Source organism: Gadus morhua, chromosome 1, assembly GCF_902167405.1.
Source record: "Gadus morhua chromosome 1, gadMor3.0, whole genome shotgun sequence".
Lineage (NCBI taxonomy): Eukaryota > Metazoa > Chordata > Actinopteri > Gadiformes > Gadidae > Gadus > Gadus morhua.
In genome coordinates, this window is record NC_044048.1 from 9165771 (window position 1) to 9188791 (window position 23021).

At 42.6% G+C, this 23021-nt stretch overlaps 2 protein-coding genes across 4 annotated transcripts; one reads left to right on the forward strand and one right to left on the reverse strand.

Annotated features, from left to right (window-relative positions):
* Positions 1-1461: 1461 nt before the first annotated feature.
* On the reverse strand, positions 1462-17678 carry LOC115553141 (tyrosine-protein phosphatase non-receptor type 22). Of its 3 annotated transcripts, XM_030369344.1 has the most exons (26): positions 17218-17678; positions 15762-15870; positions 15281-15357; positions 14613-14708; positions 14308-14346; positions 13522-13593; positions 13188-13247; positions 12793-12935; positions 11345-11411; positions 11175-11252; positions 10909-10995; positions 10391-10509; positions 9742-10214; positions 9230-9295; positions 9039-9116; positions 8761-8891; positions 8065-8092; positions 7811-7924; positions 7558-7620; positions 7055-7182; positions 6748-6775; positions 6573-6635; positions 6200-6291; positions 6021-6051; positions 5369-5455; positions 1462-5281 (listed from the first exon to the last, which is right to left on the reverse strand). In XM_030369344.1, exons 1-26 carry the CDS (start codon positions 17314-17316, stop codon positions 5220-5222), a joined length of 2490 nt encoding a protein of 829 aa, XP_030225204.1. In that variant the 5' UTR covers positions 17317-17678; the 3' UTR covers positions 1462-5219. The 3 variants fall into 3 exon arrangements, with proteins under 3 accessions (XP_030225204.1, XP_030225206.1, XP_030225205.1); XM_030369345.1 differs by lacking the exon at positions 1462-5281 and having other exon boundaries at positions 6017-6051; XM_030369346.1 differs by lacking the exons at positions 15762-15870; positions 17218-17678 and having other exon boundaries at positions 14613-14857; positions 15281-15355.
* Positions 17679-19848: 2170 nt separating this feature from the next.
* Positions 19849-22449, forward strand: LOC115553284 (uncharacterized). The gene is made up of 5 exons (XM_030369429.1): positions 19849-20183; positions 20326-20652; positions 20739-21056; positions 21133-21271; positions 21372-22449. Exons 1-5 carry the CDS (start codon positions 20039-20041, stop codon positions 21472-21474), a joined length of 1032 nt encoding a protein of 343 aa, XP_030225289.1. The 5' UTR covers positions 19849-20038; the 3' UTR covers positions 21475-22449.
* The last annotated feature ends 572 nt before the right edge of the window (positions 22450-23021 follow it).

Here is a 23021-nt window from a genome sequence, read left to right on the forward strand (position 1 = left end):
TCTTATTTGCGGCACAGCTGACAAGAGGCATCAGTGCATGCAATTCTGCGTGGCTGTGCAAAGAACAGTTCCAGCGCCCTGCTGTAATTGAACTTAGTTGGTTTATTTAATAATAAAGTTGGATGAATTGATACCGAGTGCAATCCATTCTGCATTTTATATTCAATTGAGCAGTTGTGTTTTCATTGTTACTGACGGACAAACCTAAGCTCTGCAATGTGGATAAATGGTTACATTCTGATGCTGGACAGGTCCATGGGGCATATGCTACTGGTACTTTATCTATTAAGATAAAGTTTATGGAGTGGAGTTGCCATCAGTTATGCTGTAGTCCTACATAATGATGAATGCTGTCTTTTATTTTTAAGTTGAATAGAAGTAGTACCGGTAGTTTGAATCGGCAAAGGTTTGACTTGTTGCCTTACGTTTTTTCGGCCCTCGGTGTGAGGGAGGGGTCCGTTAAGTCGATGGATGCGATGTTTAATCATTTAGTCCAAACTATAGTAGGCTACGGGCAAACCTGAAGTCACCGTCGTGACATTTCATATACGTCCCGTCTGTGTGTGTGTGTGTGTGTGTGTGTGTGTGTGTGTGTGTGTGTGTGTGTGTGTGTGTGTGTGTGTGTGTGTGTGTGTGTGTGAGTGAAAGGGAGGAACTTATTTGAAATCGGCCGTGCGTGCCTGTTTGTTGTTTATTGTTTTTGATTTAACAATATATAGATTTAGAGAAATCTGGCTTTCAGAACTCAGTGCCTACCCACTCACTGACCTCACCGCACGTCACTGGCGGTAGATTGACAGGTGACTATGATAGACTATGCAACAATATATTCAACCACCAGATGTCGCCGTCTCAATTACACTCAAAAAACTTTATTGGCACGACTAATGTTGTAAACAGTATTACCTGAGTATTACGAATGCCATTTTTTTTTTTTTTTTTTCAACTTTTTTTTTTTTTTTTTTTTCAATACATTGGTAGTCAAGGCGGGGCCCTAGTCTTGTTAAGGCGGCCGCCTTAACAAGATAGTGCTGGGGTAAACCCTGCCATTGTTGGCACACAGTGAAGTCGGCCTTCAGCGACTACACCAGGCTGAAGGGGTGGACCACCACACAGGCGAGGGGGATACCTCGCCTGATGTCTCCCCTGGCAGCGCTCCTCTGTCCGAGTGACAGACCGCTGCCACCTTACCGCCTGCAGAGACAGCTGGCCACTCTGTGGGACAAGTCTTTTGTCTGGGCCCAACAGAGCAGCTGTCCTTGCTCTCCTCTGCGCTGTCGGCCATGACAGTTGGCAAGGAGTATATTGGTCCAGAAGACATGGAGGTAGGCGGGTTGTGACAGCGGGGCGTTGTTAGATTTCAGCTTATTTCTAAACTGTTCGTATAGACTCTGAGTTATGTATTTTTCCGTTGTAGTAGTAATTCTTTAAGTGGAAATCAAGACAACTTGACAGGTTGGATCAGAGGGTCGAATAGATGGTTTATTCCAGGAAGTAATACAGCAGGATACAGAATCTATAATGTAGGCGGGGGAGGAGCAGTCTCCAGACGTGCTCCTTGGCTGTCAATCCCTCTTCTCACCGAACCAAAGGTATGGGGCAAGTATTATACATAAGAAAACGTGAATAACAAAAGAAGCAGTCTCTCCGTTGGTAAGGTATACGGTCCTGGCTATGTCCCAGACGGCCTGGTTGGTTCGTCCTTTTTGGGACATAAACAAATGGAGGGTTGTGGGAAATAACACCTGGTATCAGTAGGAGAGGCGCTGGCCTGTTCCCAGACTTAGAAATGGGAACACAGAGAAACACAAAAAAACGCCAACATTCACATACAGTGTCAAAAGGGGCACCATGGGTCACCGGGCCATCTGCCTTTCCAAGACATCCCTTCCCATCTGCGACAGGGCTGGCCTCATCCAGGGCCTGCTAGCCCGTGGAGGTCCTAGCGCACCAGCAGACTTTCCTAGAGAATCTGTCCTGGTTTGGGCCGTTTGTCACACGCTCCACAAGGCCGCCAGAAAGCGGGGTCGTTCACGGTCCCCCCACACCAGCACTCCGCCTCCACCTCCACCCCCTTCACTGCCGCAGCAGGGCCAGGCAGAGGGGGATCCCCGTCCCCCGGCCGGACCCCCGGGAAGCAGCCAAAGCTGGCGCCCATGTGGGACTGGCCTCAGATTTTGTTCCTAACATTGCACGGAGGCATCTTTTCTTCATCTGTTAGTTAGTTTAACTTTTTATTACATTGCCTTCCAGCATGAATTTAATTGGAGTCAATGCTATTTTATATGGATTTAACTTTACATAAGGTATTTCTATCTTCATGGGTAGAATATGTTTATGCACATTTATTTGATTTGAAAAACAATGATTGTCAGTGATTGTATGTAACTATGTCAACATTTCTGTTTCGGAAAGTAAATGTTCTGGTGTTGAGTGCAATAAATGAGGAGACAAGAGACGGAGATGCGTCGAGTCAGCTTTACTCTCCACTTCAATATAAAACTTCACCTCAACCGAGAGTGAGGTCAAAACGGACACACCAGGTTAAACCGGAACTGCTATGACATAACCCTTTCCCTTAAAGGTACAGTCTCTTGGTGAATGTCTCTTAATCTTACTTGTGGGTCACCACACAGGCCCCCCCAGAATTCACCCAAAATAACAGTGCGGACCAAACAGGTACCCCAAAGAGAACACAGGACACCCACAAGTGCAAAACAGAACAGACCAGCTCACAACTGTACCTAGAAAAGTCAACGTATAGGGGGGGGGACCAGGCGGCCAGAACAGGAGAAGAGCAAAGGGCAGGGGCAGGTGTCGAGGCTGCCGCAGGGGGCGCCCTCGCCGCGGGGGCTGGGCCGGCTGGAGCGGTTTGCCAATATCCACATGAGCAGGCTTGAGACGGCCTATAGCCACCCGCTCAGCCCTGCCCCCCATATCCATAACAAAGTTCTTAGACCCTCCCTCCAGGACGCGGAAGGGCAGCGGGGTACGGTGGCCATCGTGGCGGATGACAACGTATTTGGCTGACGGTAAATCCCTGGGAAAGTAGGACCGGGGGAGGCCATGGTGAGGCGTCGGAATGGGAACGAAAGCATTGGCAATGTCCCGGGACACAGCACGACGGGAGGCAACCGAGATCTTCCTTGGGGGCGGAGCGAAGGCCCAGCATAATCCATGGGAGGCGGTCAGCGGAGTCACTGCCCGTAAGGCTGGCCCTGAGGGCGGCCTTCGTGTCCCGGTGAAACCGCTCGCAAAGTCCGTTGCTCTGTGGGTTATAGGCTGTGGTACGGTGGACCTTCACCCCCACGACCCCAGCGACCGCAGTCCAAAGCAGTGATGTAAACTGCAGACCGGGCCGAGGAAAGGTTGGACGGTGTGCCGATACGGGTCACCTAAGCCATAATGAACGCCCGGGCCACTTCCGCTGATGTAGTGGAGGACAGGGGAACCACTTCTGGCCACCTGGTGGTCCTGTCCACCATGTTGAGGAGGTAGGTGTAACCACGGGAGGGGGAAAGTGGGCCTTTCCTAGAGAAAGGCCCACTTTCCATAGGTACAAATAGGTCTGCCATTGGCGGTGTCCATCGGGGGGCCATCAATTGTTGAATGCAATAAATGAGGAAACAGGAGACGGAGATGCGTCGAGTCAGCTTTACTCTCCACTTCAATATAAAACTTCACCTCAACCGAGAGTGAGGTCAAAACCAGGTTAAACCGGAACTGCTATGACATAACCCTTTCCCTTAAAATACATTCCCTTGGTGAATGTCTCTTAATCGTACTTGTGGGTCACCACACTAGTATATATTCCACCTACCTTTTCAGTAAGAGCTCATTGCAGCTATTGGTTATACCACTGGGTGGAGCTATTAAGCAGACGTTTTACTAAAACGATGTAGCATTTACTTTGCCAACCTGCTGGAACTACACCGAAGCGTTTTTATGAGACGGATGTACGGTCTCGTCTGCCTTGTTTCTTTGTTTGTCGTTGGCGTCTTAACAGAAATATTGGTGTTGTAGAAGTATTGAGACCTTTTATGGAAAGATAGAAAATAAAAAAACACTGGGAATTCCAATTATTTGTATACATTCAATAAATTATTTTGTGCAGGCAGTATATTAAATTCAACTGTACAATGTCGTCGAACAATAAATAAATTGCTGAATGGAATTAATAAAGCTATAGCCACTTGAATATTTGCAATTAAAACAATAAAATGATTTGCTTTTTGTTTAAAGATCAACAGCAAAATGCAGTTTGTCAACTATAAATATGAACAAAATGGCATACACACATCAATGTAAACCAAAAACATGTTCACTTGATCGACTAACTTTCCATTACAGATCATGGATGTGTAGCCATTTGTTCCTGAGAGTAAAGGGGTTTGTTTTGTAAAACCTTAATGAACAAAGGAGGTAGACCAGGGGTCGGCAACCCTAGGCACGCGTGCCACCACTGGCACGTTGCAGCATAATCATCACAAAAAAAAAAAAAAAGGTGTTTGACAGCATTTGTGTTGACAAATGTGGACGCACAATGCGGCAGCATAATCGTTAATACCGTTTTTTTTTGCACTTTATTCTGTTTTGGGCATTTCCTCCCAGTGCAAATATGTTTAAATGAGTTGCTGAAAGCAGTGTTCTGAAATGGGATAAATTTATAGTTTTTAAACCTATGTCGTGAGTAATAGACAAGAAAAATATTTAAAATATTGTTGCAGCCTTTATGCATCGCCTTCACGTGGTTTTGCAAAGCTGTACATGTCTTAAAGATATTGATGTGGATGGTTCCACCATTCTCATATATTCTTGTTTTTTACATTTCTCACAGTGCAAATATGTTTTTGAATGAGTTTCTGAAAGTGGTGTTTTAAGATTGGACATATGCAATTATACTTTGTAAGCCCATGTTGCAAACATAATTTTTTTTTTTTTTATGTTGATGCAGGAAATAATACAATTCCAGGGCTTCTGGAAATGTTTTCGGTTGCTTTGTCATAATTCAGCTTAATATTTCATATATTGTTGCTTAAGGCAAACTCATTAACGAGAAAATGTCAAACTGGCACTGCATGTTGAAAAGGTTGCTGACCCCTGAGGTAGACACTATCATTAATTATCCATTCTGTTGATGAAATAGGATCCCAATCTCCAGGATGGGGGGTTTAACCAGAGTTTTAGAAAAGAAAGAGCAGGCGAGAGAGGTCCAGGGTTCAGATCCAGGGTTCAGGGTAACTCCTCGGCCCCTTGGGCTTCGCGAAACGGTTCCCAAATCCTGCAAATGGGTTTGTGTTTGAATCCAGGTTGTAATGTAACACATCATCATGTGTATCGTTTATGTTAAGTGAGGTGTTAATTGTACCAAATTTAAACCCGGAGCTGGAGGTCCCGTTCGTGGAAGGAGGTGTGGGTCCGGGCTGCAACGGTGCAGGTGGAGCTGCAGGTTTAGCTAGCGGTACACAACACGACAGACATGTTAGTTTCCTATCCCTAAAAAAACACCTTCTGTGCATTTGCAAGAAGAGGAAGGAAAAGGCTGAGTTCTTCAAGGAAAGTGGTCGAATCCAAAGGAATAGCTTTTAAGATACTTTATTTAGTATAAAGTATTTTCGGTATGGTAAACTGATACTCTGAAGCAAAGAGAGATTGAAGATGTGTCTAAGCACGTGCGAGCGTCTCCTAGCTGATCAAAAACATTAACCCTTGTATGTCTAATAGCTGCCGAGAAGATTCTGAAGACATGCTCGATCTGTAGGTTGTTATGGTATGAACAGCGCGGCCCGGAAGTAGTGGGAGGAGCCGGTGTGACGTAACCCTCGGCTTCTTCGCCTGGTCTGTGGTGCTGCCTTCTGTGGCTAAAGTATTTATTGCAGCCTTCAGTAAGGTCTTGCTCCCCTTGTGGCTATGTATAGTATTTACGGCTTATATGTTTGGTCCTACTCCCTAGTGGTTAAGTGAGGGAAATACAGCTTGTGTTCTTAAAATACGTAACAAAAATAAAATCATATACCTACATTTACCTCTGGATCTGAAGAAGTTCAAACTCTAGAGAGAAGGACAACAAGCAACCAATAAATGAGTACAATATAGCTTAGTCAATACCACTCAATACCAATATAGCTTGGTCAATACCCAAAAAGCCTCTTAGGAAGGGGCTTAGCGCTGAAGGGTTCATGTTTGGCTTCGGTCTTACCCTGGTTCTAGGCATGACCTTCCCATTGTCGGTGTGTACTGCTTTATTCACTGAGGTCTCAGTGCTCACAAAGTGAACATGCTGCTCCACTCCTGGATTCAGTTATCACACGCACGCACGCACGCGCACACACACACACACACACACACACACACACACACACACACACACACACACACACACACACACACACACACAGTATATACACACATAGTTATTTTAAAAAATGAGAGCGCATTGTGAATATGTGTACGTGAATACATGTATTTATTTCCAGCGGTCTTATATAGGTGTTTGTTTTAAGAACATGTGCTTCCTGTATGCTGCTCAGATGTGACTAATGATATGAGGCGCAGTCTAAAGGCCAGCTCACCACTTCCCGCTCCGCTGAACACCACAGAGGGAGGAGCCAGCTGCCGAACTACAGCCAAGGGTTCTGACACACAGACAGGCACAGCTTAGTTTAGAACCTGGAGATAATAACTTCAAATAAGTTGTTAAGGGAAGAATAATGCCTACTATTATCTTAATAGTTTTGTACTGCTCACCTTGTCTTGAACTCTTTGCACGAACACTCTGACGGAACGGAAAATAAGCTAATATTAGTATTACAGTGTGTTGTGTGTGTTTTTTTTTTGGGGGGGGGGTCAGAGAGCATGACTCACAGGCTCAATCACATGGGGTGCAATCATGTCCTCAATAGGAATACTGCTTCAATGTGGCTGGACATAAAATTAAATCCCCAAACTAAAGAGTATGACTCATAAATGAAATTCCTTTATCCCTCTCTGCTATAAACAAAGGCCTTAAGATACATCTGATATACAATTGATCCGTTTTCAGAATACCAATCACCTTGCTCCTGGTCATGAACACGAAATCCAGGAACTTCTTGGGCTGAGCGCTGCCTGCCCACTCGGAGGAGATTCCTATCCGCGGGCCCGGGTCGGACACCTGCAGCAGGGAGCCGGGGTCTTCATCCACTGTTTTGGGATACAAAACAGAAGAGACTCAATCACTGAGTGGTCGCTGGGACCCAGAATGGATGGTGATACACTTCGAGGTGGGTCACTTTCCATGAACAAAAGGACCACCAAAATATTGCGTGTTCAGAGTATTGTAGGGGTGCGTGCTTTTGGGTCCCAAGGACACGCTGAAATGGCCCTCGGGCTTCTGAGATGTAAAACCTGCAGCTTTAGACATCTATAATGTATAGTGTTGTTTCTCACGCACTTTTCTGGTACCTCTCAAGTCAACTTCAAACAACTCCAAATGGAATGACTTTGGCGGGGTTATACTAAATGTGACATGAAGTTACAGTGGTGCATTAGAAAGTGTTAGATGATGAACATGCCTACCCTCCTCAGTGGCCAAGATGAAGGACTCCGGAGTCCTTTGAGGAAGAGGAGGGTTCATGCCCACTGTGAAGACACGCAGGGTTACCACAACTGACAGGATTTCCCAACACAAGTTAGCAGTGTCTTCTCCTAAATATTATGTTAAGAACCATGTTGTAACTGTTCCAAGGTAAGGTAACAGTGTTGAGGTTATAGTTGGACCACAATTCCATTTTAGGAGCTTGCCAGTAATGGTCACCAATCTTAATTGTACCTTGTAGAAGGGGATCCAACTCTGGTTGTATTGGTGCAGAAGGAGGAGGAGGAGGAGGAGGAGGAGGAGGAGGAGGAGGAGGAAGGTGGCTAGAACTCATATTGGACCGGGCAGCTGGAAAGAAAGCAGTGGACAGAGCTAAATATATTTTTTTACATTTCATGTGGTCAAACAACACTCATTGTCACACACACACACACACTAGAGGAACACAAAAAAGGCTATAGCTCTGTTTTAAAAAAAATTAAACATACCAGGGGAAGTCATTGATACTTTTAGGCTCTGAAAAAAAGAGAAATCCAGACATCAGTCCATCAGAAGATATACGTAGTTGTGGAGTCTGTAAATTAACTACCAGACTATTATTCAATATTTTTAACCTACTTAGTTATTATGAATGATGTATTTATATGTTTATATGTATCAGCACTGTGAACCATTCGTGGCAAAAAAGTCCTAACTCTGGTGGCATTGTTACGTATTTTAAGCCCATAAACTGCCCCAACATAGCCACTAGGAAGCAGGATCTAACACACAAGCTGCATTACCCTCACATAGCCACTAGGAAGCAGGATCGAACACATAAGCTGCAATAACTACTCCAGCCACAGATGGCAGCACCTTTAGACAGGTGAGGATGGCGGAGCCATTATGTCACGCCGGTCACGCCCACTTCACGTAGGCCACGCCCACTTGACGATCACAGAGCGGAATTCAGATTGAGAGGCCAGAATCAATATGTAGCCCGGCCGAGAATCCCGGGTCTTTGCCCGGGACTCGAAGTAGTGCATGATATTATTTTCAATACGCGTTAGATACAATTCCCTCCCTTATGCTTCATGGTTACCATACCGAAGTATGCCTACTTTAACAAATAAAGTTAGTTAAAAGCGACCAAGGATTGGACTACTTTCTTCAAGAAAAAATGTACAGCGATGTAAAGAACTGACCTTGCTCCTGGTCCAGGATTTGACCTCATGTTGAGTGGCAGGGGGCCTCAATGAATCACAGGACCACTCTGAGGACAAGCCCACTCTGTTCTGACCTACCGGGCGGCCGGAGGTAAACTGCTCAAGGAGGGCTGAAAGACGAACCATAGCTTTCATATTTACATTCAATGCATCATTCATTACGATTTCAATATATATTATTTATATATTTTTATACTGGGGTGCTTTAAGCAATGTCTTGGAGGATGGCGTCATGGCCACAGTGTGTTCCCACCTACCTTCATCATGGGCCAACTCATAGGATTCTGGGGTTCGTTCTGGGAGTGGGGGGACAGGTGAGGGGGGGCTCCCTGTGCCTTAAGAGAAGAGCAGCTTAATCAGCACTTATCGCCATAGTTCAAACTTTACAGTCTTATTAAATGAAGTCTTTAATGGTTAAAATGAAGTTATATCTGCCCATTTTTCTCACCTCCCATTTCACTTATGGCCAGAGCAGCAGCATTTTGGGGGATGATGACCTGCAACGAATGACCTGCTACAAAAGAGAAAAAGTAATCACAAGACTGTTAACAGCAGCACAAAGATAAAGCCTGTGTGTGTTTATATTGTATGCCTGGTTGTGTAAACAGGATGTAAATATAAATGCATAGAGAGAAGACTGTTTAAAACTCACAAGAAACATTACCAAACAGCAATAGCAAGACCACAAAACAAACAAAATTCATGATATAAATTTACTCCGGAATAAAACTGAGTGACCTGATCTTTTACATTTTTAATAAATGTTGCAATTATTGAGTATCTTACTATCGCACCAACCTGGATCATTTTCAAGCACAAAAAATACTTCCAGTCACACCAACAAAAACAAAGCACAACTTCTCAGAACACAACTTATTTCTACAAGAAGGTAACCCTAACCCTAACCCTACATCGAGGAGGTTATGAGGAGGTGATGAGCGAAAGCAGACGAGAGGTTACCGGAGCAGGGGAGGTCGAGGTCGTTCAGGGCTAAAGTCGGGGCGTGGCAGCTGACCAAGTCTTCCATCAAATACTCAGGTGCTTCTGCCAGAAATGAGGTTCTGTTCGGGCTTCCAAAGTAAGGGTCCTCCACCGTCAGGCAGGTGGTGGCCAGGCGAAGCATGGTGGGTTTTGGTGGCGGTTCGCTGTCCTCTGGCTCATGCCTCTCTTCCTCTCTTGCTCTGCTTATAAGTCCCAGGCCGTGGCCCACGTGGTCTTGCACCTGGGCCGGGGTCACAACCTCAGGGGTTCTCTGTAACAGTTCAAGTGGTGGTGGATGTCGTTGGTGGTGGGGTGGTTGGGGTTGTTGTTGTTCTTCTTCTTCTCCTTCCCTCCAGTGGTGGTCGTCTCTGCTGGGAGATGCTGAAACCCTCTCCTGTGCTGAAGGTCCGAGCTGAGTGGGTCCAAGCACCTGCTCCTCCATTAACGTCAACCTGGATGCAAGGTTTAAATGTTGGTGAAAACATAATCAAAGTAAATGTATACAAAATAATAATAATTAAAAAATAATAAATATAAACAATAAATTCAAGATTAAATGCAAATTATGTTTTTTTATCGCATAAGGCATAGTATCGCATAAGGCATAAGTGTGGTCTTAGTTCTGCACCTTGTATCCTGTGGCTCTGGATCCAGCAGACACTGTGAGGCTGGCTTTAAGTCAGATTCTGACTCTTGGCTCAGGTCGGATTTCTCGTTGGCTGGGCTGGGGAAAGGGGCTGGCTGCACCTGCAGCCCGTCGTTCAACCACAAGATGGTTAGATCAAGGGGAATCACATTCACAAACCATGTTCTCACGAAGCAGGCCTTGGCTCTATGCAATGAACGACTGGTAAGCATTAACTTAATCATCACTCCAATTTAATTAATGATACTATTTCAAGCTCCTTAAAACAATAACAGACAACAAGAGATGGTTGACTTGATTTACCACATTCGGTTCTGCATTTTTATATATTATTTACATTCAAAGCACCCCATTATCTACTGTGACCCCACTCCTCTGGGCCTCGTTGTGAGTGGATGTATTTAAGTAATCAAAGCAAAGAATAATGAATACAGTACTGAGAGGCAGGAACTTGAGAAACTGTAACATTTGCCTATTTAAAGTTTCCCTTCCATGCTTACCTTGTTTTGACAGGCTGTTGAATCGAACGACTGCGAATGTCTTTCAAACAGGAACTTGACTGTTCTGTAGACCAGCTCATATTGCTCCTAATTTACCAAACATAGCACAAATATTTACAATAAAGACATAATGGGGGAAAAAAATGAAGCAAATTACATTTAAAAATGACCCCATAAAAAGAGGTGCTGTAAAGAAGGCTGTTTTTATCTAAACCGTTGTTTCTTCTAATAAGAGGAAGTAAAAGACAGAAAAAAGTGAATGCCACCTTAGTCTGTACCACAGAGGGCCTCTGCGTGCGCATGTGTTGGACGAGATCGTAGATGCTGAAGTCTGGCGGGAGCGTCTGCAAACAGGGAGGAATGTACAAGTCCATAACTGTCAAGATGTGTGCGGCGAGATAAGATGGATGTTGTGAAACGAAGCGCGAGGGGTTACCTGTCTCTTCAAAAGGTTCCAGGTGTAATCGATGACACACAGCACTCCTGTTCGCCCACAGCCAGCACTGCAGCAGGCACACACGTCCATATTCAATACATTATGTCAAGGGCCTATGCCTACAGCAACAGGTCTGGTTTGCCTGGTATTATGATAACCACAACATCTACAACAACAATAATAATCATCATCATCCCCGTCATTTATATCACATCCAATGTTCATCTGGAGATATATTCAGGCATCCAACTCAGTACACTTACCTATACAAAAACACACCATGCTCTTTTGGGCTTGGGTTTCACCACATGCTGACATTTGAAATCATTTAAAAGTTTAAAAGGTGCTGTAGCTAAGATCAGCTACGAGCTATTATGTGTGTATAATTTGTAAGAAATGGAAGCCATTCATCAGCTATTAATAAATGTAATGCTCTGCGAGAATATCTGTTTAAAAAGTGTAGAAATGAAGGGAAGGAGCAGTGAGGGAGGGAGACTTTTTTGGGTGTTTAGTTTAGTTAAAAAATATTTAGTTTTTGACTATCGTTAACACAGTCAAAACCAAACACATGCACACTCAACTGAGAGCGGCTGGTGGTGAGCTATTGGAGCAGAAGGACTGCTGCGGACAGGAAGCAATGCTCTGAGTCTGTTTTATTAGGACCTCGCCCTCCTTACCTATGGACAAGTGCTATTACTGAATCTCGAAAGAAATGGAACTATTGCATTATTTGTGATCTGTAACCATGTCTGCCGGCTGGCATAACACCCTTTTTTGTTTATCTAGATTGTTTATCTATGTTTAAAAATAACTCAATTATTTCTGACTGTGTCGTGAACAGCATTCAAAGGAGAGCCTTAACTCATACTGTGGAGTGACTGACTGACTTTTGGGTGGAGCCTGTTGCCAGGGTTACATTCTGTTTCTGCCAACTCATCCCTCAAAGAGGTGCGGAAATTCCACTTGACATTTTATGGAAAGCTTTCTTTAAAAAAGAATTGTGACTATCTAGATCATCATGACCAGTAATATCAACTACAAAGCCTTAGTTTTAATTGTTTCACTGGTTGCTCAGTGCTTGTTGCTAAGGCAGCCTTGCAAGCTTTCTCAGATGTGTGTCGTAGTGCTTTGAAATAATGGGGCATCAAAAAAGAGTGCGAGAAAGTCTTTCATACGGAGACCAAATAGCCAGCCACAGCTGTACTGTGAAACTGGTTGTGGGGGAAATGGAGTGTGTGTGCTTTCATTCCGAGTGGGCTATAGGCTGAAGGCTCAAACACCCAACAACAGACTTCCTGTGTCATACACAAAGTCGGTTGGTTCTCCAAACCCTTTCAGGGCCTTAATCTCTTTTTAAAGTGTTTAAGCCGAAGAGATGAGAAGAGAAAAGATGGTGCAGACAGCAGAGGATACTAGGAGAGAGCACATGTTGATAGAGAAGCGGTCACCTGCAGTGAATGACGATGGGTACGTCATCGTGATCCTGGCATATCCGCATCTCCTGCAGCATCTCCAGGATGGGGGGGATGGAGTCGGGCACGCCGTGGTCAGGCCAGTTGTAGTAGTGCAGCTGATGCAGCGCCCGACTACACTGCGGAGAGCAAACAGCAAAGCTATGGTCAACATCTGCCCCTGCATCAAGGTCTGATAAAAGCTCACATGTTAAACTCTCAGTTACTGGTGAGTGTGCATAAACACATTTAAAACAGAATATATGCAGCAATCATTGAATATATGATATATTCTATTGTCGGCTACAACAAAAACCCACAGCCCAACAGGATTATTTGGGATTATTTGATGTGATATAACATCCTATAAAATATGGTACTACTTTACTTACATTTTGATAGGTAATCCTTAGTTTTCTTGCCTGATAGTCCCCTTTATTTTCCTCGTCATACTGAACATAAGAAGGTAGTTGAGATTGATGTAATAAATAGAACAGAATACACTGTACAAGTCATTATGGGTAAAAAAGCAATGCACATATTATTTGGATTCAACATTGGCATTCATTTGTATTAATCAGCAAACGCTATCGTAGGTTCATGTTAAAATGTCCTTATTATTGGTGGTTCCCCAAGGAGTCTATCATCGGCCATTGGCATCGCTCAAGGGGAAGGGTGCTTAGAGAAGTTAGTCGAAAAAGGAAGTGATGTTAAAGAAGTACTCACACAGTCAATTGTGAAAGGCCCACAGACAAACTGTTCTGCTTGCGTCTCTGGCCAGTAGCGCTCACACTTTTTCTGGGAAATGTCAGAGTTTCAACTGAGAGCAACGCAATGCACCTCAAAATATGATGTGTATGTTCTTGTAAGTTGTTTGTGACTTGGAATTTGTAATATGGTACAATTGGAAATACCATTATGTCAAGAACTTTTTCTTATCCTTCAAGGTTTACTTTTTTTTTCTTGTCTTTACTGTAATCCTTAATCTTTTTTAATCTATTCTCAAATTATAACTTCAGATTTGTTTTTTCCTGTACGGTTTGAATGTCTTTTTAGTTTTGGATTGATACTATATATATATATATTTGTATGTATACAAATCACATATATACTCAACTGAGAGCGGTTGGCGTTGAGCTGATGGAGAAGGTCTGACGTGCTGCTGATCAACAGGAAGCCATGCTCTATTTTAATGTGACCTGGCCCACCTTACCTACGGACATGTGCTCTAACTGAACCTCTAAAGAGGTGGACCTGCTCTTAATCTTGAGTCTGTATCTATTGTTGCCTACTGACATAGCATCTGAAGGTTGTTTGTCTATCTTCGCTCTCATCTGTGAGGTTCAAAACTGGTTCTGGCTGGTAGCTATTTCATTTTTTAATTGTGTGTGTTAATTAAGCCTGACACGTATACTATGCTGTCGAGCTGTCTATGCACACTTCTACTCTGCAGTTTGACACGAAGAAAGAGGGAGAGATTTGAATGTGATGAAGGTGATGAAAGAGACTTACCCTCCCCATCTCAAACTCCCGACAGGCCATCACTACGACCTAGCATGAAACAATACTATGAGAGATGCAACATACAACATGCGTGTAACATCAGCACACGCCTAGTCCAATGTATTCAAAAACAGTGTTCATTCACTACATTGACAAAAATCAAGCACGAAACATCTGCAAGGTGCTGGACAAATAATATGTGAAAGGATGAAGATTGAGTGAAGACAATGACAGCACAGGGACAAACAGTGTTCAATGTTAATGAGAGTCAGTGCAGTAGGATTCTAATGGTCCTAGTATAGGTCCGGTCTCACCTCTACTTTGTACTCCCAGATCATCCTCAAGAAGTCCAGCACCGTATGAGGAAGAGGACCTTGAGTAGCAATGTATGCTCTGGAGTCCGAGACTCCCTTTATATGGAGAAAAATATCACCCTCAGCATCGGCCGATGTCATAAAATACCACATATTTATTGCAAACTTAAAGCTGCACTCGGCCGGTTCTGCTGGCCTCGCTTTGTGTTCAGAGTTATTTGGACTTGTTTGTCTGCTGGCCAGTGCTGTAGATTTGAATGCATGATAACAATAAGTCTCAATCAAGTCACAATTTAAAGAGCCCCTATTTTACCGCCAGATGTGAGCTTGATTAGACATGACAAGACATTTGATGTGTGAGATGTATGACGGATAGATCAGTCTACCAGCCTACCCAGTGGAATGGACCAACTGGTACTGGTCTTATCTATACATCATACATCTCGGTGAAAACCCTGACAATCGTGATGTCACTATGTCACATGGCAAGGCAGTTTTTGAAATGGCTTGTAATATCTAATCATGCTTGCACCTGGTAGTAAAATGGGTGCCCTTCAAACAAAATAATGTGGGGCGAGCAGAATTTGCTGAATGCAGCTCTAGAGAAATGTTGAACTTGTAATAAGAAACATGCACATAACAGCATATTGTTGGAAGGATGACACTACCTTGATGAAGCTAGCGTTGATGTAGTCTTCATCATTTTTGCTGGTTTTCAGAGAGAGTTTTACTCTTGTGTGATCGACTGAGGGGGTGGGAAACACATTTATATAGTCTTTTGTTTCTTTTTTTACATTTTATTTTATATTGATACAACCTTATAATATCGATTTGTTACTGATTTGACGTGGTGGTAATAATCAACAAACATAATGTGTAATATATAATATGACCCCTTTCACATTGCTCCTGGGTCAAATTGAAGTAAATAAATTTTATGATAGAATTTAAGAAACTGTCTTTTAAACATACTGAATGTATCCGTACATGTATTCTATGGTTTAATGTCCTGTTAATGGTACATATATATTTAATCTAAATCACTGGCTCAATGTAGTATAATTATTATTGTACATTAGGGATTCATAGTTAGTTATAATATTGAATACACCAGCTCGCCCAGTGAGAACGTTGAACGAGTTTTCTCACAGGGAACAATGTCCTTGTATCGGTTCTTCTTGACGTTGTCCTTAATCACAGCCGCCTTGCTCGGGAAGGTGTTGTCATTGCGGTACTGGATGGACTGCATTTTCAACCTCTGGAAACACAAACGAATGCCAATAACTTTCATTGCCACTGCCGACTTACAAGATTACAAGACGGGTATTCCCTGTGGATCCACAGCAATACTTTCAAATTCCATCAAGCATTTAATTTCTCCCAATTTATTCTACCCAATACCAACCCTACAAATGTTTGATCTTGAACAAAATCCAGGACATACTCTGCAAGTTTCAACATCACCATTTTTCCAATGTGTCCTCCTTATGATTCATAAGACAGCGTTCTGTTGTGGGGTTATTGCTTAAACACTAGACACATGAGTCAAATTAAAGGAAGAGCTGCTCATTATTCTCTTGAAATATTTACATTTCACATACAAAAAAAATTAGTTTGTCGTGGGCTGTGGCAAGCGGTGCATTTCAAAATGTGCTTTGTGGCAGAGACCAGAACTCACGCAATGCCAGTTACTCATGCCCTGCACTTCTGGCTGAGCCATACAAACCATGAGTCACCTTTCTGACTTCCAAACAGTTTTGACAGCACATGCATCCACCAATGCACATGCCAGGGAGTGCGAAACTCTCGGAACACAACACAGCCTCGCCTGATTCTCGCTATCTGTCTCTCCTTCTCTTCCTCTTATTTTATCCAAACACACAGGCCCTTTTGTTCCAAGTCATTCCGATCTCTCAGCTCTAGAGCAGCTTGTAAAAGGCCCGTCAGACTATCTGTGGCACTGACGCCACAGAGTGCTTTTTGTTCTAACAGGAAGTGATGCAATGGGTTTGTTGTCCCCCCCCAACCCCCGGGGATGGTCCTAAGGACAGAATCATGACAGCGACATGCGGCTGGTTCTGAGGAGGATCGTCGTGGAGATGGATCCCCGCTGATGCCATCCAGCACCACAAGACCTTTGAGTTTCTTTAACTTTTGCGTGGCATGCGCTGTTATATGCACGCAACTCTCATGGTGACAGTTGCTTTTGACACCAGTTTCATTGCATTTGCCTACAGTCCTTCCTCGAATGCCTGATGCATTCATCTAAAGAGGAAGCAATCAAAGTGTCTCAGCGTGACTTGACTTGCACACACACTGGACCTACTTCTCAATATCTCTGCCAATGTGAAGAGTTGCATACTCAAACACTGAAGTTTTCATTTTCATTTTGCAGTGTTCTCGCTGTGTGCAACGCAGATTAGTTACCATTAAAGGCCCAGTTGTTGGAACTGTCGACTTATTGAGGGCAGACCGTAACACAGCTCAGTGATATCAGCTATGCTACACACTGACAAACACCATTCTGGTGCATTTCAGGAACTAGCTACTAAAATGGATGCACCACGAAGCTGTTCAACGATAACGGACGTGGCGAGAGACTCACCGAGAACTCCTCAGCAAATCCGTCCTCCGAATCCTCTTGTGCCTCCTTGTTCCCCAGATGAACCAGGAGGCGCCTGAGTACCATGGCCTGCTCCTCCATGACTAGCCCAACAGGCACCTTGTGTCCTCCAGCTATGCCAGGAATATCCCCAAAGTTGAACTCTACTCCTTCTCATTGAAGGCACATCTTCAAATGACTCCAAATGGTTTGTTGCGCAGCAGTTCAACCGGGAGAGAGTTTCCCCTGACAACTTATCTAATGCAACTCTAACATCAAGATACTTCTGCCTGTATCTGCCTCCCTATCAATTGTGTGGTGTGATGCGTTTTTGTGTGGGTGTGTGTGTGCGTTTGTGTGTGCTCTAAGAGGAAGCAAACAGTGAGCTAACAGGTTCTGTGGTCAGATTGAAAAAAAGGAACAACTCCAATGCACGCACACGTGTGAACACAGACGCACACACACAACCCCCCCCCCCCCCCCCCCCCCAATCCATCCACCCCTACCCTTTCAAACACAGTTTTTTTTTTTTTTTTTTCTCTCTGTCTCTCTCTCACCCTCTCACTGGGTCCTAGATTGAGTCGCGTATGTGATTTAATAGACTGTCTGTCAGATAGAGAGAGAGAGAGAGGGAGAGAGAGAGAGAGGGAGGGAGAGAGAGAGGGAGGGAGGTGTTGATGAGTTGTGTGGGTGTAGCTGTGCATGGAACAGGCTGGAGCGGCTGGATACGGTCGGTTTCAAGCAGATAGGCAGGCGGTTGAGCCAGTTGGACGTCATTTAGCAGGGCCAGGCATGGAGGGGGGCCAGCCATTCAGATGGGAGCAGAGACACTGAAGAGGGGGAGCAAAGACGCCTCCCTCCCTCTCTCTCTCTCTCTCTCTCTCGCTCTCTCTCTCTCTCTCTCTCTCTCTCTCTCTCTGGGAAACTCATTCTTAACCCTTTATGATGTTTCACTCACTGAATGTCTCGTACAAATAAACAATGAGTTGCAGACATAGGGGACCCACTTCTGAAAAATTGAAATGGGGAAATAATGTATGTACAGTTTCTCAAAATGATATTTTCTTATGATTAAGCTACGGATATTCCGTAAAAAGATCTCCTCTTGAGGAAATAAGGTCTCATAACAGCAGAATGTCTATAGCTAGCTGCAGGACATGTTTTGTCCTGTAGATGTCCTCCTTTCTCCACTTGTTCTTAACTTTATCCATCCCATGGTCTAATCCTAAAACCAAAGGTGAACCCAAATCAGATTTGCTGAATCTTTTAATTCTTTAAAGCGACTTTTAAAAACACATATTTTTAGATAAACCTTTCTATTGACATTCATTCCCGTCTTCACTTTTTGTTGGTTTTGTTTTAATTTCCTTCTTTCTTTTATTGGGCTATGTTTTTATTTTAACTTATTTTAACAGAGTCTATTTATTTACTTTCATTTTTGACGGTTTATGTGAGGCATTTTGTAACTGTGTGATTAACAAAGTGCTACATTAGTCAAACTCTACTTACCTAATGTTTCCCTGACCTTTCACGCTAGTGGTTGTCGAAACTTGTTGTTGTTTTTAGTGATTTACTCATTGATTATAGTTGTTCCTGATTTATATATATATATATATGTTTCTGTGTGAGGGTAAATACGTAGTTGGAGGATCATTCTTAATTTGAAGAAACAGCACAATGGAGATGGATGACTATCTTCAGTAGCAATTTACCTCATTATATTATCGATATGTATATATATATATATATATATATATATATATATATATATATATATATATATATATATATGTATGTATATATATATGTATGTATATATATATATATATATATATATATATATATATATATATATATATATATATATATATACATATATATACATATATATATTATAATCCTGTAAAATTGCATGAAAGTTGTGATTAGACATGCATAATTTGGATAGTCATACTGTGTACCCGACGCAAAGCAGAGGCTGTAGTAATGTCATCATTGATTATACTAACTGTGAGCTTAATTTTTTAATCGCTTTGCAGCAAACGTTGTCCATTTTGCCTGGCCTCTAGCGCACCCAATTAAGAAAAATAAAATATACACTCAGATCAGTCAAGGAACATGTGGTTGCTTCCTTGATGTAGAGGAATTACAGTTAGAACGTTCCATCTGAAATATATGATAGCTAACTAACTACTAACAACTGTGAAATTTCACAAACCACTCTTGGTTGTGATGGTGTAACGGGTTGAACCGATTGTTCAGTCTAAATGTTTTCAGTTCCTCGGGACTCAAGGGAGTAACAAATACGATGTACGCGCTAAACGGTTGACCAATCACAACAGAGGTGTAGGGCCTTAAAGAGACAGGTAAAACCAAGTGTAGGCTGAAAGCGGTTCTGCAGCAATAAAGTGTGAGAAATGAATGGTTGTTTTTTACATTAAAGCATGTACACCTATTCTAGAAGTACCTCCACATGAAAATATTGACCACATCAATTAAATTATGCGACCCCTTTAATGAATTTGGCCAGCCGTCTTCTCTGAGGGGAAATGGCATGAACATTCTTGATACAGAGTGTGCGGAAAGAGGAGGGGCAATTCACAGATGGGGAAAGTGAAAGTGCGGTAAAATAACAGATTATATTTGATCATCATGACATTAACTATTAATATTCTTATGAGACAATTGTTCACACGACAGGCAATTTTCCTTAATTTTAGGTTTGAACTGTGACTTCTACATCTGTACATCTTTTATATATTAAATCACACTAACACTGGCAGACCAACCACCCTTTGTGTTGTGTCTGTCACATTTCTGCTAAATGAAAAAAGCCTCAACACGAACGGAAACAAAAGGCTTACAGGAAGCCCTATCTAAAGGAATCTTTTTTTATCTTTATTACGTATTGTTCGTCGGCACATGCTTTGACACCATGAAGATACTTGGTCTGATGTTTCTCATCACTGGTGAGAGGAATAATATTTATTACATTCATACATAGTGGTCATAGGTTAATTTATATCCAGATATATTTTGGTATTTAGTATTTGTAGTATGTGAGTATTTCTATTTATTAACAAAACAGATGAATGTGTGCCTGTTTTGCAGTGAGTGTCCAGCTTCAATGTGACAGAAGACAAATCAAGGCAACCATTGGGGAAGAGTTAACTATGGCCTGCAGCTATGACCAAATGTATCGGTACAATAAAAAATACTGGTGCAGAGGTAGCTCAAGAAGAACCTGTGATGTTTTATCGGACTCTGACAATATTGTCAAAACAGAAAGCAAACGTTTCCGCATCCTCCATTATAAAAGTAGAAGGCTCTTTGTTGAAATCAGGGCTCTGCGTTTGGAAGATACTGGAGTGTACTGGGTTGGCATTGAAAAACCCTATGCAGACATTATGGTCTCGGTTGACATGGAGGTCACTGAAGGTAAGAACCCCACTCGTTACATACAACCCTTACTTTGAACTCGGCTGAAGGATACTAATCTGTGGCCCCCTGTGTCTCTGTCAAAGTGCCCGTCTCCAAACCTGACCTTTGGCCCTTGGCCCCTCTGGCACATACGTGCTGGGGTCGCCCAGTGACAGTGCGCTGTAGTTGCACCCGGGGAAGCAGTGTGGGTTACGCCTGGTATCAGCACAGCCAGCGGCAGAACACACCACTCCTCAGCCTGGCTGAGTCTGACCTACGTCTGGACTGTGCCAATGTGGAAGGGGACAGCCATTTCTACTGTCGGGCCAATAACACAATAAGCAGTCAGACAAGTTCTTCTCTCTCTGTGGAGGTTCTGGTGGTGGCAGCGGTCAACTGTAGCTATGTCATTCATATTCAAGGTAGGGACTTGCAGATACGTTTATAACACAAAGGTTAATGATTAGTTTGTAACCTAGTTTATTTTTTATTCTGCAGACTACCCTATGTATCAGTGTGCTCTACCTACACCTACACCCCCTGTAACCGATGGTCCCCAATCTACCCAAATGACTAGGTCAGAGGTCATGCACCAGACTATTAACATTATTGGAACAGATCAACCGATAGACAGCAGGTAAGATCTTGTTTGTTGATCAACTAAATGACTAACTCATTTGAAGTAGTTCATAGTTTAATCAAATATGTAAACAATTTCGCTCATCTTGTCTTTCCAGCACATGGATGGGATTCTCATTGTGGTACACCGTGCTGCGTTGGACTTTGTTAGCCGTCTTGATGGCATTCTTGTGCGTGACAAGGATAGTGCATATGAAGTAATTGTTATATGTCACAACTCTGCCTTTATCGCTACAATGATAAGGGTCAGAACAATATTCCAATTAAGCCTCGACGGTGAGCAAGACAACATCTATTTATTATGTCTGAGTATTATGATTATCTGATGTGTGCAATTTTAAACTGTAAATAGATTTCACAAATTGAATAGCAACATCTATCAAGATTTTTAACAGATATGACAGCCTTTTGCCAGCAATAAGTGAAGAATAAAGTTGTTTTGAATTGGAATATATAATGTGTATCGATGTATATATTGTGGCGACTCCTAGGGGGGTCACGCCGGGGATTCTGGGGATCCGTGATGCCGGTTGGGAAAAAGGGGTTTTATTGTATTTTTGTGTTAGGGTTAACGGGTTTGGGGTGTGTCGGTAGAGTGTTTGAGGTGGAGTGTTACTTGTTGTGCGTAGTGTTACCGGTGTGAGTACCAGATGTGTTCGGCTGCCAGATCGGCTCGGGGTCCTGCTCTTACAGATGACGTATCGACACTTGACGTATCGACCCAAGCCAACGGACAAAACCCGGAAGGGTTGTTTATAAACGTGCTCAATCAGTTCTGGTTTTGATTTCATTGAACGGAGCCCGTACTCTCACAAAGCCATTGGAAACACGTCTAAAAGCACTGATGAATGCATATTTTTATTTTCACATATGTTAAAGTAAGGATTGAAATTGATAAAGTTAGATATTGAGACAGTATTTTCTAGTTTCTATTAACTGAAAATGAAGACCTGGGACAGTCATATGATTGAGACTTTATTTGCTCATACAAAACAGAATAAATAAGACAATTGATACAACTGAGGAACAGCTAAATGTAAATCCATAAAAAACATGAATGAATGTGTTCATATTAGATATTCATCCTATTCCTTGAAAATTGATTTTCTTTTCATGATGTTCAATAAATTGTATCCTTGCCTATACAACTAATAACAATAAAAAATGTAACATTTTCCTCGTTTCCACTAGGGGTATCTTTGCTCTATAATTTGACAAACATCTGTAAAATAGTAACAATTTCAAGGTAGGCCTAAAATAATGTATATAATGTGTTACCACATTCATGAATATATCCTAAATTGGCCGTGGGATCAAAACATGATGTTTTTCATGGATTTACATTGAGCTGTATGTGTATGTGAATTGCAGTGTATGTGTTTGGATACACACACGGGCACACACACTGAAATATTTGTATATTATTATATCATTTTTTATTCATGTGGCCTGCAGTAGCGATATCGCACAGGTGATTCCCGCCGGCTCTGAAAACAACAGTCATCAAGCCATATCTAACTTACCATTTTAAAGCAAAATCATTGAAAAAGCTGTTTATCAACAGCTAAATAACTACTTCAATCACTGGATGTGCCAAATTGTCTTCAATTGAACAATGAAAAAACTGAAGTAATGGTCTTAGGTGCAAGGGATGAACAATTAAAAGTCAGTGCACAGCTGTTATGTTAGAAAGCACACACCAAGACAGAAATCTTGGTGTAGTCATAGACTCAGACTTGAATTTCTAA

What these genes read in the sequence shown, in the direction of transcription:
- LOC115553141 (XM_030369344.1), bottom strand. Translation starts at nt 17,316, where the DNA reads ATGGAGGAGCAGGCCATGGTACTCAGGCGCCTCCTGGTTCATCTGGGG. An exon ending in CCCATCGTCATTCACTGCAG is followed by an intron (nt 11,412 to 12,792) that starts GTGACCGCTTCT and finishes TGCCTGCTGCAG; the next exon opens with TGCTGGCTGTGGGCGAACAG. An exon ending in CCTCGACCTCCCCTGCTCCG is followed by an intron (nt 9,296 to 9,741) that starts GTAACCTCTCGT and finishes TCTCTTTTGTAG; the next exon opens with CAGGTCATTCGTTGCAGGTC.
- LOC115553284 (XM_030369429.1), top strand. Translation starts at nt 20,039, where the DNA reads ATGAAAAAAGCCTCAACACGAACGGAAACAAAAGGCTTACAGGAAGCC. An exon ending in TCTGATGTTTCTCATCACTG is followed by an intron (nt 20,184 to 20,325) that starts GTGAGAGGAATA and finishes CCTGTTTTGCAG; the next exon opens with TGAGTGTCCAGCTTCAATGT. An exon ending in CTATGTCATTCATATTCAAG is followed by an intron (nt 21,057 to 21,132) that starts GTAGGGACTTGC and finishes TTTATTCTGCAG; the next exon opens with ACTACCCTATGTATCAGTGT.